The sequence below is a fragment of the Chelmon rostratus genome, chromosome 17 (assembly GCF_017976325.1).
Source record: "Chelmon rostratus isolate fCheRos1 chromosome 17, fCheRos1.pri, whole genome shotgun sequence".
Lineage (NCBI taxonomy): Eukaryota > Metazoa > Chordata > Actinopteri > Chaetodontiformes > Chaetodontidae > Chelmon > Chelmon rostratus.
The window spans coordinates 2,794,157-2,809,835 of NC_055674.1; the positions used below are offsets into that span (position 1 = coordinate 2,794,157).

At 43.2% G+C, this 15,679-nt stretch overlaps 1 protein-coding gene across 1 annotated transcript; it reads right to left on the reverse strand.

Annotated features, from left to right (window-relative positions):
• Positions 1-77: 77 nt before the first annotated feature.
• Positions 78-14,538, reverse strand: LOC121620372 (myosin-4-like). Its single transcript, XM_041956403.1, has 38 exons — positions 14,335-14,538; positions 13,778-13,921; positions 12,907-13,063; positions 12,803-12,830; positions 12,611-12,719; positions 12,429-12,521; positions 12,285-12,348; positions 12,093-12,191; positions 11,901-12,004; positions 11,678-11,816; positions 11,455-11,573; positions 10,797-10,946; positions 10,529-10,699; positions 10,136-10,442; positions 9,707-9,783; positions 9,384-9,471; positions 9,181-9,298; positions 8,988-9,111; positions 8,759-8,895; positions 8,273-8,528; positions 7,930-8,172; positions 7,664-7,840; positions 7,432-7,577; positions 6,820-6,910; positions 6,328-6,717; positions 6,122-6,248; positions 5,909-6,027; positions 5,629-5,825; positions 5,373-5,556; positions 4,286-4,451; positions 4,072-4,196; positions 3,692-4,000; positions 2,399-2,602; positions 1,697-1,822; positions 1,452-1,622; positions 1,083-1,187; positions 356-451; positions 78-269 (listed from the first exon to the last, which is right to left on the reverse strand). Exons 1-38 carry the CDS (start codon positions 14,536-14,538, stop codon positions 78-80), a joined length of 5,856 nt encoding a protein of 1,951 aa, XP_041812337.1.
• Positions 14,539-15,679: the final 1,141 nt, after the last annotated feature.

The following is a 15,679-nucleotide window of genomic DNA, read 5'->3' on the forward strand; positions in this document are numbered from 1 at the left end:
AGACTTTATCATCTCCTCTGCAGCCTCAGTCTAATCTCCACTGTCTTTCGCCTGCGAAAGAGGAAATGAGAGAGACATTAGTGGTCATCATCAGTGTTAACGAGATGCAGCGTTTTGCCAGAAGCTGATTGATTCACCTTCCCCAGGTCACGACTCTTGACCTTCATCTTATTGATCTGGGACTCGGCGATGTCGGCTCGCTCTTCAGCCTCCTCCAGCTCGTGCTGCACCTTCCTCAGCTTCATCAGATGGGTGTTGGCTTGCTCCTCCTGTCAGGCACCAAAGAAGCGATCAATGACAACCTCCAGACGTGGAGTTAAACGACGTTTCACTCAGAGCGGAGAAGGTCACTCACAGCTTCTTCAGCCTGCCTCTTGTACACTTTGACCTTCAGCTGGAATTTATCCACCAGCTCCTGCAGCCTCATCATGTTTTTCTTGTCCTCATCAGACTGACGTTCAGTGACAGAAGACAGATACGTTAAAACACCAGTGATAGAAAGTAACCAAGTACATTTACTCAAGTACTGTACTTCAGTACAAATGTGAGGTACTTTTAATGGAGTATTTCTATTTTGCGCAGCATTAAACGTCTACTCCACTACATTTTTCTGACAGCTTTAGTCACAAGTGACTTTGCAGAATAGAGTTTTTCATGAAAACCACGTATCTCAGGATGTGTGGATGTTGAACGCTTGTGATAAACTGAAGGATGAATTTTTCCTTTATGTCTTGAGAAAATTCTCCTCCTCTTGGATCAGCTGGAAATGCATCGTCACAAAGCTGCAAACGGGCAGATTTTGGAGATACGTGGTTCTCATAGGACAGCCACGCCACATACATATGATGATCTTATAGAATATGATGCTTTGCTGTAGATTAAACCGGCCAACAGTAAATAAAGTAGTTCAAATGAGCTCAACCTGAAACATCAGCAGTAAAATGCAGCATCCACATGAATGCAGCAGGAATATTAATCCACAAACATCAGATATGATAGTAAAAAACTGAAAGGGAACATGAGTAATTTTACTTTTGACTGTACTTGTAGTGTATTTTCACAGTGTAGTAGAACAAGTTTACCTGATAGGTGAGCTCCTTAATCCTGCGCTCAAGTTTGCGAACCCCTTTCACAGAGTCTGAGGCATGTCTTTGTTCTGCCTCGAGCTCATTCTCCAGCTCTCGCACCTGCAGAACAGCAGACACATTCTTCAAAGAGACTTTTAATGGACTGTAAATAAAACCAGCTCTGGTCATCCTCTCCTGTATTGGATTAATGGCCTGCATGCAGTTTGAGAGCAGTGTTGGCAAATTTGTACATGATTAAACCCTTTAAATGGTCTTTTTCAGGAATAAATGATTCAATAAAGCAGCAATTTTACAGAACCACAAAAACATAATAGATTTATGAATCCAGCAGGATTTTTTGGACATTTAAGAGCAAAACTTCACCCTTGCTTCCAGTTTTTGGAGCTGCTTCTTTCCGCCCTTCATGGCCAGGTTCTCGGCCTCGTCCAGACGCTGCTGCAGGTCTTTCACCGTCACCTCCAGGTTCTTCTTCATCCTCTCCAGGTGAGCGCTGGTGTCCTGCTCTTTCTTCAGCTCTTCAGCCATCATGGCAGCCTGAAAGGTGTAGTTAAGTAATGAGTGGATGGCTGTTGGGGCAGATGAGAATTTAGCGAAATCCAGACCCTTACATCAGTGATGGCTTTCTTGGCTTTCTCCTCAGCATTCCTGGCTGCTTGAACGCTGTCGTCCATCTCGCCCTGAATGTGAGACAGATCGGCCTCCAGCTTCTTCCGACTGTTGAGCAGGCTGGTATTCTGGAAAAAAAGTTATTATATGACGACATCATGCTAAAATACGACCTCAGCAAAACTCCCCAGAGCCAGTGTTTGGTTTGTCTGTCCAGGGCTATTGTAGAAACTTTTTTCTGGTGATTATACACCAATGAAAACGTAACAGTGAATATCGTATTCCAATTCTGCCAATAGATACATGAAATCCTCCACACTGGACCTTTAAACCTGCAATAATGCACCTTTTGGCCACTTGGGGGCAGCAGAAACAGGCTTTGAACACAACACTGACATATCCAACAAACAAAACATTCATTTGGTGTTGTGTTTCTGTCTGTCTAAGGGAATAAAAATCCAACATTCACTCTATTTTAGCTCCATTTTTTGGTCTCCAACAACTTCTGAGGGAAATAGCTGCTTCTTTAGCTGCTAAAAAGGTTTAGTGCAAGAGTTGTGGACCAAAAAACCAAAACACTGAGCTCAACGAGTGTTGATTCATCACTACGAGCATCTCCTTTCACAGACAAGTACACAGAAAGTCATAAAGTCGTGATTATACATGAAAGTGAAGCTGCTGATGAAATGCAGGTGGGTTTGCACCTGTGAGTGAAGCAGCTGCACCCTCTCGCTGGCGTCCAGCAGTTCCTGCTCTGCTAGCTTGCGGCTCCTTTCGGTTTGCTCCAGAGCTGCTCTGATCTCCTCCATTTCAGCCTGCATGAGGTTGCTCCTGCGCTCAGTCATGGCGACCTGCTCCTTCATGTCCTCGTTGTTTCTCAAAGCATCGTCCAGGTGAATCTGAACTTCCTGTTCGGTGGAATGGAAATACTGACTTTCTGCTGTATGTGTGACCCCATACTGTTCCAGTAAAATTAGCCTAAAAGCTATTACCCATAAGTTGGAAACACAATGGGACCACAGCATGAAGTCTTACCTTAGTCCAAGTTAAATAAAAACTGACAACAATACCACAAAAACTGAATAGTTTCACATTTCCTCTCATGCTATATCTGGGTGTCCTCCATAAAAAGGCAATTTATCATATTCATCTACATAAGTATCTATATTTATACTGATAAGTATATATCTTTATACTGAGGTCATTTACTATATTTAACACTTCAAATTATGCGTAATATCCCTGTGAGGACTGAAATCCTTGATATGAGGTGATAAAAGGTGTAAATCAGTCACTAATTTGGCATATCGTCATGTTCAGATTTTCATTGGCAATTCAAAGTGTCAGTCATGTACAAAATTGATTGTGATTGGCTCGTTCTTCACACAGAAGAAGAGAATGAGGCCCTGCTGTTAAACTTAGACTCGTATTGGCTTCTACAGTTGCTAGGCCTCATATGGCAGATTGTGATTGGTCAAGTGAGGTGTCATTTAAAATCTGGGACTCACTCAGGAAGTGGAGACATGTGCTCGTCTGTTTCCAGAAGGTGTAACAGGGAAAACTCAATGGACGAGCACAGCACCTGCTGAGTTAAAAGTAGAAAACCTCTTTCTGTGGATTATTATCATGTTTTGGACTAAATATTTTTACAGCAGTGGATCTTCCAGACTTTTGTGGATGTTTCCAGACCGTTTCTGTCAGATTGGCATTGATCTGTGGATCACTGAGAGACGTAATTGGTGAGTTGCCTCAATTTTAAAACGTTTTTTCTGTCCGCTGTTGGTGTTTATTGTGCCTCCTGTTGTGAGTGTATATTTAAGGGGTTTCTATTAATTGACTCAGAGAACTTTAGCTTTCTGTGTAATATTAGTAAAAATATAAAGGTAGCGCTTGTGTAAATAGACGGGAAGATTAATAAACATGAACCCGTGGGCGGGCCGTTGGAATGATTAGGGAGATACTAACACCCTCAGTCTTCACATGCTCCTCTTACTCACCTTCAGCTGAACTTGAATGTTCCTCAGCTGTTTCTGGGACTCGGCCGCCTGCCTGTTAGCGTGGCTCAGCTGGATCTCCATCTCGTTGAGGTCCCCCTCCATCTTTTTCTTCACCCTCAGGGCGTCGTTCCTGCTCCGGACCTCAGCGTCTAAATTACTTTGCATCGCGTCGATGACTCGTTGGCTGTTTCGCTTCAGCTGTTCGATCTCTTCGTCCTTCTCGCCTATCTTCTTGTCCACCTCAGACTTCACCTGGTTCAGCTCCAGCTGGACTCGCAGGATCTTGGATTCGTCGTGCTCCAGGGAGGCCTGAGTACAGATGTGAGATGAAGTCATGTTGACCACAGATGCTGGATATAAATGATGTTTGTTCTTCTCACCTCCGCCTCCTCCAGCGCAGTCTGGGCCTCCAGCTTCTCCTGTTCAGTCTGTTTCTTTGATTTCTCAAGCTCGTGGATGGTTTTTCCCGTCTCTCCCAGCTGCTCGGTCAGATCCATTACTTCCTCTGGGAAAGAAATCATGGAATGTGTCTGTCATTGCTTTGCATTAAAAACGCAGGCTGTGCATTAGATGCAAAGAACGGCGCTAGCATACGTTGCAGGTTTTTATTTTCCCGTTTGAGCGTCTCCAGTTGTTCCAGACATTCTTCGAAGGCGTTCTTCATCTTGAAGTTCTCAGTTCCCAAACAACGCACCTCTTTTATGGCTGACTCCACCTCTGCCTGACTTTCCTCATGTTTCTGCTTCCACTCAGCCAAAACCTACAGGAGCAGATGGTACGGATGAATCTTCGAAACAAACAACTATTACTACTTAGGTTGACAGATCTGGTTAAAATTATTCTGTTTTATTTAGTGTCCAACAGAAAAGATTTGTTGCTTCCTTCTTGGGAACTTGTTGATTGTTTTAAACCACATTTTGGTTGGAAAAGCAGATAAAACAATACAAAAATCAGGAAATGTATGAAACACCATTTCAAAAAAGATGCTAATACTCTGATAAGGCTAAAACAGAGACAATAAAATACTTGTTCTGTTTTGCTGTAGGTTGTTTGGCAGCAGGGATGCTTCATGTCCCTGTTATGATGCAGGTTTTGACGGCTTGTCATTAAAATTGCATTTACAGTAAAATGGACTTGACCTGGCCTGGGAGGCTTTTCTTTTGTAAAACACTTTTGTTCATGTTTCTTTTACAGTGTGGAAGAGGCTCAGTGATGCCACTGGGGAAAAAACACTCACTATGACTGCTGGTCTCACCAACAATACTTGCATTTCATCGCAGTCACCTCATTACACAGAAAACTTATTACACAAAGGTGAGGTTTATGATGTCACTGCCTTGTTTTACAGGAGACTAATTGGTTGGTTTGGTGAACACACATGTCTGGTGCAGCACACAGCAGCTTCCCAAAGCTTTTCAATGGGAAGCATTCAGTCCCAGTTGAGGCTAAATGAGGCTATTTTACCAAAATAAAATGGTATATTTAATACCATTTTATTTTGGTGAAAAATGGAGCTGTGATCCATGATGTCGCCACCTGCCTTTCATTATGAATACTGCCCAGGTGTAAAGTGCACATTCCAATTCTGTTGCTTCCTCAACGTGTAGTTTTATTATATTCACGAACTGAATATCTCAGTTTGTTAATCAGCCACTTACACTTAAGATCTTAAGATCCAAACCTTATCAAAATTCCTCTGCTTCTTGTCCAAGGCAGCAGCAGCAGCATTTGACCTCTCAACATCCATCATTAAGTCCTCCACCTCTCCTTGCAGCCGCTGTTTGGTCTTCTCCAGAGAGGAGCACTTGGAGTTAACGGCCTCGACAGCCTCTTCTGCATCCTGCAGACGCAGTGCCAGCTTCTTCCTGCAGGAGAACAGACACCATGAGGCCTCAGGAGATTTTCCTGCTTTGAAGTTTTGTGGAGATTTCTCTTACTTTGCCTCCTCGAGCTCTTCGGTGCGCTGGATGGCATCCGTCTCGTATTTAGTTCTCCACTGAGCCACCTCGCTGTTGGCCTTGGACAGGCAGCGGTGCAGCTCGGCTTTGGCCTCCTGCTCCTCCTCGTACTGCTCTCTGAGCAGCTCGCAGTCGTGTCGAGCTGATTGCAGACCGTGAGCCAGGGCATTTTTTGCCTTTGAAGAAATTACAGAGCTGGCATGAACACTTAATCTGCATCCTCAAACTTTGAAACATTTCACTGTGCTCTTTTGTTTACCTTCACTTCCTCCTCATGAAGTCTTTTCAGCTCCTCAATCTGCTGAATAAAAGCCTGTTTTCCTCGAGTTAGCTGTGACATTAAGGATTCTTTTTCTTCAAGCTGCCGAGACATTTCAGCTGCAGGATAATTGTAAAAACATTAGAACAGCCTCGCCTGTGAGTGTATGTGACTGCTGGCTTGGCTGCTCACACACAATCGAATATTCCTCACCATTCTCTGTCTGCAGCCGAGCTTTCTGACTTGAGAGGTCGTTTATGAGTCTCTGATTCTCCTCCTCTTTGGTTTTCACCTCGTTCAGTTGATCTTCGAGTGAACGGCACATTTTTTCTAAATTGATCTTGAAATTTGAAATAGAAAAGATGCACTTGTTGTGTCTTACTCAACTCAATATAAGAATTGTGATTTTGGTCACCAACCTTTGCTTTGGCCATGGTTTCCATATTGCTTGCCAGGTCGTCCATCTCCAGCCTGAGCTCGCTCTTCTCCTTCTCCAGCTTCTGCCTGACCCTCTGGATGTTGTCCAGCTGCTCTCCCAGCTCAGCCACGCTGTCTGCATGTTTCTTGCGCAGAGCAGCAGACGTGGCCTCGTGCTGCAGGGAACACTCCTCCAGCTCCCTGCGTAGCTTCAGGAACTCGGCTTCCCGCTTCTTGTTCATCTCAGCCTGAGCAGCGGTGGCTCCTCCGGCCTCCTCCAGCCTCTCCGTGATCTCCTCCAGCTCCCTGGACAGGTCGGACCTCTGCTTCTCCACTTTGGCTCGAGCCGAGCGCTCGGCCTCGATTTCCTCCTCCAACTCCTCGATTCGGGCCTGCAGATAAGAGGCTGCAACGATGTAACCGTGGAAGAGTCCACCCACTAATTCAGGTTTATGACATCACCTCAAACTCAAGGCAATGATTGAATTCTTCACCTGCAGCTCTTTTATTTTCTTCTGTAGCTGAGCACCAAGAGCTTGTTCATCTTCTATCTTCGTCTGCAGCTGTGACAACTCAAAGTCTTTCCTGTAGCATGAAGTGAAGCGTTTTTTTTTTTTTTTACTTAATCACAAACTTAGAAAATGCATCAGCAAAGTGTCACACTGTTGCAGCTGTTGTTCATTTCAAAGCATTCAGACATAGTGTGAAATCTGTTACCTCCAGTGTGCTGCCTCTGTTTTGATTGAACTCTATTGGTTTTGTCAAACAGGACAGGTGAGACCTGATAGACCAGCACACTGACAATAGAATTTAGTGAACTCAGTTATAAAATGTAAAGCTCCCACAGGTTGTTTCTTTCCGAAAAGCTCAATCATGGTACAGTTGAAAAATGATGCATTTCACTGAGCAGTGAAAGCTAGCAGAAGCTAACCTGGAAGTGGAGAGGGAAGCTTTGTAATACTGTACCATATTGCTGCATTTTGAACACAATTTATTGGCACTGTCAAACAGGACAGCTGCAGCCTGAAAAGCTGTGATCGATGTTGCTAATACAGATAAACCACATGCACACCACCCTGCAGATGGATGTTTGGGGACTGACTTACTTCTTCAGCTTTTCATCCAGCTGCTGCTTCTCATTCTCCAGATCCATTATGGACTCCTGAGCAAGTTTCAGGTCACCCTCCAGCTTCCTCTTGACTCTCTCCAGATCCATGCGGACCTTCTTCTCTTGCTCCAGCGAAGCTTCCAGCTGAAATCACACACGCTGTCGTTACATCTTAACAAGAGCAACACGCGGCGTCATGTTCAGCGTCTGCTGTGTGAACGCCCACCCACCTCATCCACCTGCTGTTCTAGTTTGGTTTTGGCTTTGGTCAGAGAGTTTAGTTTGTCCTCCTCTGACTGCAGGTCGTCCAGCGTTTGCTGATGAGCCTCCTGCAGGGCTTTCTTCTCCTTCGACAGTTTGGTGATATTTTCATCTTGGCTCATGATTTCTTCGGTCAGGTTTTTCACCTAAAGTCATTATTCAGAACTGATGTGGTAATTCCTCCTTAAAAATGATGATACAGCACATGCAAGCAGCACAGTGTGCAGGATATTACCTTGTTTTCTACCGCATGTTTCTCCTTCTCCACTTTGGCTAAGGTGAGCTCCAAGTCGTCGATGTCCCTCTTCAGTTCAGAGCACTCGTCCTCGAGCCTTCTCTTCTTGGCAGTCAGCTCAGCGTTGACCTCCTCCTCATCCTCCAGTCGCTCTGTCACCTCCTTCAGCTTGGCTTCCAGCTGGATCTTGCTTTTGATGAGGCCTTCACATCTCTCCTCTGCATCCAGGAGGTTATCTGCCTCCTGATATCAAGTTTGTGCAGCAACATTAGAGCTAAAGACTTCAATGACCATAACAAACCAACTGTGACCCTCTCCTAACTCTGCCTGTGGTTGAACTTACTGTCTGCACTTGGAGGAGGAGATCATTCTTCTCCTGCACGATGGAAACCATCTTCTCTTCGAGTTCTCGCCGCCGGTTTTCTGATTTGGCCAGATCGTCTTTGAGTTTTGTGAAATCCACCTTCATTTGGGCCATTTCCTTCTCAGCCTCAGCGCTCTTCAGGAGAGGCTTGAGTTTAAAATACAGCTTCATCCATGGCCAGTGTTTCACGTTCATGAAGGAGCGGAAGTTATACTGGATCGTGTAGATTGCCTCCCTGTCAAAGCAAAACTTGGGTTACTTTGACAGTAAGTTTACTCCACAAGTCATGTAGCCCATTTAAACACAATGTACATATTTCACACGACTGCCAAACATTTTCCAAGACACACAGTGTTGTCTTTCAGATTGAGAGTTTTCCTGCAGCCTGACAACACGCAAACACGTCCTTTTGCCTTTGACTTTCACCATGTAAAAGTGCAGCTTTAAAGCAGTAGATGTGTTTACTTTCTGGCCACCATCTTCTGGTACTCCAGCCGAACCAGGTAAGCGCGACACAGAGCCTGAGTGGAGGTGACAACCTGAGCCAACCGCTCGTCTCTCATTTCCTCCAAAGCTCCCAGCAGACCAGCTTTAAAAAACACCTGAAATCAATTAACGGTCATTATTTATCCGTGCAGCTCATTTGCTTTTAGTATCTCTACATTTTAACCAAAGTGCTGTCACAAATAAAAACCTTGGTGTGTCCAAACTTGTACTGAGTGTGATCCACATCGATTGAGCCCAGCAGTTTCTCTGCAGCTTTTTTGTTATCCATAAACTGTCCCTCTGGAACAGCACTGGGATTCAGAATCCTGTATCTGTAGAAGGAATAATAGGTCTGAGTATGGGAGCAAACATTGAATATTTGAATCCAGAACGTTATTTACCTCTGCTTGAAGTCCCCATAGAGAATTCTGCTCGGAAATCCTTTCCTGCAGATCCGGATGCCCTCCAGCACGCCGTTGCAGCGTAGTTGGTGGATAACCAGCTGGTTTTCCATAGCACCTGTGATGAAGGCAAATATTAGTTTCATGCATGTTGTTTTAGAGTATATACGTGTATGTCATCATGGGAGAATTATCAGAGGTACCTGGTGTTTTGGTCTCATTTGGTATCAAACACCGCACAAAGTGAGGATGAGTAGTTCTCAGATTAGTCATGAGCTTCCCAAGATTCTCCTGTAAGAAGATTTACACGTGAAAATAGTTTTGTTTCCATTTCTAAACCTTCAAACAAATCCAACATTCAGAGCATGTGTATGCAAACCTTTATGAGTTCTCTCTCACATTGGAGTTTGTTGCAATGAAAAGACACAATCTTCAAGTGTTTTGAGTGTCATGGTTTCAGAAAATGTCTGACCTCAGTGTAAAATGTTACCCAGAACGTCTTGATCAGCTCCTGTTAGCATCTTACCCTGAACAGTGCTGACACAGTTTGGAACGACGCTCCCTTCTTCTTGGATCCTTTTTTGGCTCCTCCTGCAGCTGCCTCTGCATTAATGAAATATAAAAACCAATGGACAGTAACAGCAGTATCTCACTTTGATCATGTTCGCTTTGCAACTGCAATATTTCTCCATACGCATTAACAGTGATCATCACTCTACTTGCGATCCTTCTGCAAACCAGATCTGTCAGTTTATCTATTTTTCTGCATTTCCACAATCATATTCCAGTGAAAATAAATGATAATATAGAGATGTTTAGAGAATAAATGAGGATGGCTGTTCATGAACTCAGGCAATCTAAATAATCTAGCTAATAAATAATTATTAGCTAATAAAAATATTATAATATTATTATAATATTCAGGAGGAGCCACGAGGCTTAAAGCAGAACTCGCCTTCGGATCCAGAAAAGCTTGCGTACAGCATGGCGAGTATTTTGACCGATGACTTCTGGTAAAGCTGCACCACAGACTCGTTCAGAGGGTCTTTGTTCTTGTCCAGCCAGCCGCTGATGTTGTAGTCCACAGTGCCGGCGTAGTGCATCAGCGTGAAGTGAGCCTCGGGTTTGCCTTTGACTGCTTTGGGCTTCAGGAAGCAGTTGTTCTTTCCAAGATGTTGGTCATACAGTTTGTTCTTGAAAGAGGTGTCTGTTGACTTTGGGAACATGCACTCCTCTTCAAGGATGGAGAAGATCCCCATGGGCTGGGAAATAAACCGTTCTTGTTAATAGTATTATTGCGGATGCAGCACTTAATTTCATTCAAGCCATCTCTTAAATTACACAGTACCTTTTCAATGAGCTCAATGCAGGCTGCTAAGTCCATGCCAAAGTCAATGAACTCCCACTCAATCCCTTCCTTCTTGTATTCTTCTTGCTCCAGTACAAACATATGATGGTTGAAAAACTGTTGCAGCTTCTCGTTTGTGAAATTAATGCAGAGTTGCTCCATGCTGTTGAACTGAAGACAGGTCGCAAAGATAGTATTTGAATAAACCTGCATCAGTCAGTGAACCTCTGGAAAAAATTAAAACAATACACAGACATTGAACACCCACATCAAAGATTTCAAAGCCGGCGATATCGAGAACGCCAATGAAATGTTGTCTGGGTTGTTTAGTATCCAGCTGCTGGTTGATTCGTACGACCATCCACAAAAACATCTTCTCATAGACGGATTTAGCGAGGGCACCAATAGAGTTGTACACCTGGAAAAAGGGAATGTTAAAAACAGTTTCCTCGTCATACAGAAATTTTATTGCAAGATAAATGGTAGGTGAGGGTAGGCCTCTCCCTCCCAAAGGATCAATGAATCAGTCTGTCTGATTCATTGATCCTTTACCTGACTAAGGTTTGTGTAAGATTTAATCTATGGTTCTGAAATATCAATAGCCTAACTGTGTGTTGATAAATCCACAATGCTGTCAATGGTGCTGAAGTAGCAGGCAGAGTCTTAAAGGGGTCTTTTCCTCTAAGTTACTTTGTTTACATGCTATAAATACTCAATTCTGTACTATATAGAATAATGCAACCATCATGATCAAAGTGACCAGTAGCAACATGTAGTGGCAGAAGCGTGAGGATCATAGAGACACACTGTGCCTGTAGTATTCCTGTAATATTCCCAAAATATGTATGTATGTAGTTTTCCGTAGGTTTGAAGTAATCACCTACTGGATTTTTATGTATATCCAGAAGTAGAACATATACTCTTACCTGCTGCACATTCTGTCCTTTGGTAACATACTCGTTTCCAACCTTTACTCTGGGGTAACAGAGGCTTTTCAGCAGATCAGCAGAGTTCAGGCCCATCAGATACGCTGCTTTATCAGCTTCTACAAAAAACATAAAAAACAAAACGTGAAACTTTTGGAAATCTTTCTCTCACTCTGCTTCCTTTGCTTGCGTGTCAGTATTAATTTGGATGGATGATCTTCACCCTCGGTGCCGTCTGGCTCCGCCTGCTCCTCCCGCTGCTTCTGCTTGAACTTCATGTTCCCATAATGCATCACAGCGCCAGTCAGCTTGTAGATGGACACTTTCTCCTCAGCAGTGAAACCCAGAATATCGAGGGCTTCCTGTGTCATGAAATGGATAAAGTCGGATCTGAAGCAGCCGAGAAGACAGAACGAGCTTTGTGTGCTTTAATTGAGTCGACTCACATCTGTAGCCATTAACTCCTCGGCGTCATTGATGCTTTTGACACTGATTTCCCCTTGACTGATGAAGGCGAAGTCGTAGGGGTTGGTGGTGATGAGAAGCAGATCTGAAGGGAAAGAAATCAAGCTAAAAGTTCTTTGTATGAATGTCTGTGTCAGATTAACAATGAGAAAAAGAATAATTAATCACATTACCAATCAGTTCAGGCTTCTTGTTGCAAGTAAGCTGATAAAAGATATGATAACTCCTCTCAGCCGCCAGCTGGAACGTCACTCTCGATTTCTCCAGCAGATCTTAAAGGAAGAAAATGCAAATGAAATTTTACTTCACAGAAACAGAATTTGTCTCATATTCACATATTCTGTAGAAAATTTGTATAAACTTACACGTTTCAATATCTGCAGATGCCAGTTTACCGGTTGTGCCAAAGTGTATTCGAATGAATTTGCCCTGTTGAACAAAGCAAATAACATCATATTGTCTGCGTTTGACAAATTCTTGGTAAATCAGGTCAAAACGGAGTCCCTCACAAAGCGAGATGAGTTGTCATTCCTCATGGTCTTGGCATTCCCAAACGCTTCCAGCAGCGGGTTGGCCTGGATGATTTGATCCTCCAGAGTCCCCTGTCAAAAAGCAAACATGTGAATCTGACATCCAGAACAGGAAGCGACTCCACCAGCTGCACAGTCTGTCTTAAGTCGTCGCAGCTCACCTTCATTTTACTAGTTGTCTCCTTTTTCTTGTCTGCAGGCACCGCGATTGTCGCGAAATACTGAATGACACGTTTAGTGTTGACGGTTTTTCCTGCACCGGATTCTCCACTTCAATAGAAATATATTATAATATTTGATTTATATCTGTCAGTAATCTGTCAGCAGACAAACACATTCTCAGGTAAACTTACGTGATGAGTATAGACTGATTTTCACGATCTGTGGACATAAAAGAAGACGCACGGTGAATAAAAGAAAGTGATGCAGCTGCTTTAATTTTCAGTGTCCGACATACCAGTGAGCATGAACTGATAGGCGTTATCAGACAGGGCGAAGATGTGAGGGGGGACCTCCATCCTCTTCTTCCCTCTGTAGGCTCGGACCACCTCTGGGTTGTAGACCGGCAGCCATTTGTAGGGATTCACAGTGACACAGAACAGCCCAGAGTAGGTCTGCATGGAAAAGAAATGCTGACTTTTTTAGCCACGCTAGCAGCTAGCGTAACGGTTTGCACCTGGTCTACACACCAGAAATCCAGGCTGAACATTAGAGGTGCAGACTTTGTTGTCTTTTCTTTACCTCCGCTGCATTTACAAAAACAAAAGGTTTTTATTCCCATGACATTTATAAATGTTCAGCCCTTAATAGCTCAGTCAGCGTCAAAATAAAGTCATAAATCAAGATGTGAGCGTTCGTCTGTGCTGACAGCGACTCCACCGGGAACAAAATGTCTCAGTTTCAGGTCTTTCAGTTAAATGAGCAGCAGGTTGCACTTCAGGGCAGATGGCAGGTAAAAATAACAGTCAGCACAAACACTGCTCTCATGCACACTGCAAAGATTTTAATCTTCCCTGGAAAATGTTTTGCATTTTTAAAACATTTTTTAAGATTCAAAGCCAAATTACTGATCTGCACATGAGTGGGTCAAAGCAGTCAAACACAAACGTAAGCACAGTCTTTGTCTAAGTCCAATATCAGGAGTGTATTCAGATTTTTACCCAGTAAAAATGTCAAATTTAGGGATTCCTGAAAATGCAGCACATTATTGAGCTGCATTGAACCTCTCATCACTGGCAGTTTTGTCGCATCTTTTATTTGAAATGATGCTCGGGCCTCTCTCCGTCTTAATCTGGCCTGATCGGCATCGTATTCGCTGACGGACTCACGTAGATCATCCACGCTGCGTATCGTTCCTTGAGGTTGAACAACACTGCCGGCTCGTGAAGGTGCGTCATCATCACCATGTCCTCAATCTTATCAAACTTCGGGGGGTTCATGGGAAACACCTGGTCCTCCCTGACGGTTAAAGTCTGGAAACCAGAAGCATAAATCTCTGTTGTTCAAACATGAAACGGATCATGATGCTTAAAGTTTAAAGTAATGTCAGAAAAGCAAGTTTTACTAAAGTGGAAAAACTGCACATTCACTGTCGTAATGACCTTTGAAAACATAATGTGAAGAAAATATTACTCGTGTGGAAAGTGAAGCAGCTTCGCAGCTTCAGGGGAGACTAAATGTCTCTGTTGAAAGCCAGACTAATAAAATTCTGCAGATTCTTTATTTCAGGTTTTTACAGACTCCCTGAAGCTGCGTTAAGTCCCCCCACATCAGCCTGGAATTTAAAGTGCTGCTCAGACCCCTCATATAACAGAAAGGCCACATTCTCTGACTGTTCAGTGTCTAATAAAAGGTCAGTTTCTCAGTGGGTCTGAAGTCCACCCACTCTCTCGTCCACAGTCTTGACAGTGACTTTGCCGTCCGTCTTGTCCTGGATTTCAGCCTTGACGTACAGCTCCTTCTCATCGCTGACAAAGCACGCCGTTTTGCTGTCAAACGGGCGAGACTGAGCCTCCGTCCTCTCCCTCTCAGACTTGCGCAGGAACTGGGCAGCCGGCCCGAAGATTGCCATTTCCCCATCTGTGCTCATTTTGTCCTCCGGAATCAGAGACGCACACAAAAAACACCATCAGCATATTTTAGATTATTTTATGCAGTGGATAATGCTTGAAATTGAATCCAGAAGCCCATTATACTCACCCGCTTACCGCACCAGTGTGTTCTCCAGGAAGTTCAGGAACTTAACCGAACGAAGTTTTTCAAAAGACGCAACACTGAGAAAAATCCTGCACAGTCGCCCAGAAACACCAAAGGATTGTGGATAACAAACATAACCAGAGGCGCTGTCCCTCTTTATACCTCTCCATTGTCCTTGGTGTGAAGCCGCCGTCCTTTACATGGGCATGCAGTGGTAGAGTTACACAAACCTGTTCAGCGTGGATAAGGATGGATCATGGATTAAGCACAAGATGCAGTGAGGTTATATATAGAGAACAGTCACACAACAGAGTGTCACATCTGAAAAACACTGAGTGAATCCTTTCGTAAAATTCAGAATATGGAGAATATGTGACTAATAATAATATTATTAATAATAATATAGCACCAGTGGTAGCATAGCCTGAGATTACAAAGAGCTTTATAGGGCAAGAATGAAAACACACAACATACATACATAAATAAGATAAAATAGAATAAAACAGCAGCTACTGTGCAGTGCAAGATATGAATAAATAGTCGTTAGTTATCCAATAAAGATGCATTTTCATTGGTAATTCAGAAGAGAAAACATGATTCTGTGGCCATTAACTACAATGTGATGAGTAGCACCGACCTGAACGGCAGAAAAGCAGCAGTCTTAGTGATTTAGCAGCAGCAATTGCAGTTTGGTTATAAGGTAATAATCCCTCCAGGAAAACAGCATAAAACCCCTCCAGTTGTTCTGTGAAGAGGTAATAAAAGTTTAAAAGACAAACAATAAGGACGACGAAATGACACAAAACAATCCGTGAATAAGTGAAACAACAGACCAATATTTTTGTCATGTTATAACATGTACAGTTATTAACTACATGACATGTTTTCTGCAAATTACAGAAATTTCCAGTGAACTTTTCTTCCTCTATATTTCCATATATTTACATTTTACTCTCTGCTATTATATATTATTATCATTATATATTCTGCAAACTGCATCGTGGTCGTTTTTACTCAGCAAACCAACCTATGTG

Bases quoted from the DNA above. Each gene is read 5' to 3' on its own strand.
- LOC121620372 (XM_041956403.1), bottom strand. From the start codon at position 14,538: ATGAGCACAGATGGGGAAATGGCAATCTTCGGGCCGGCTGCCCAGTTC. The intron at 12,720-12,802 runs GTAAGTTTACCT...TTTCTATTGAAG, and splicing joins AATCAGTCTATACTCATCAC to TGGAGAATCCGGTGCAGGAA. The intron at 4,001-4,071 runs GTGAGAAGAACA...ATCTGTACTCAG, and splicing joins CTGCGCTGGAGGAGGCGGAG to GCCTCCCTGGAGCACGACGA.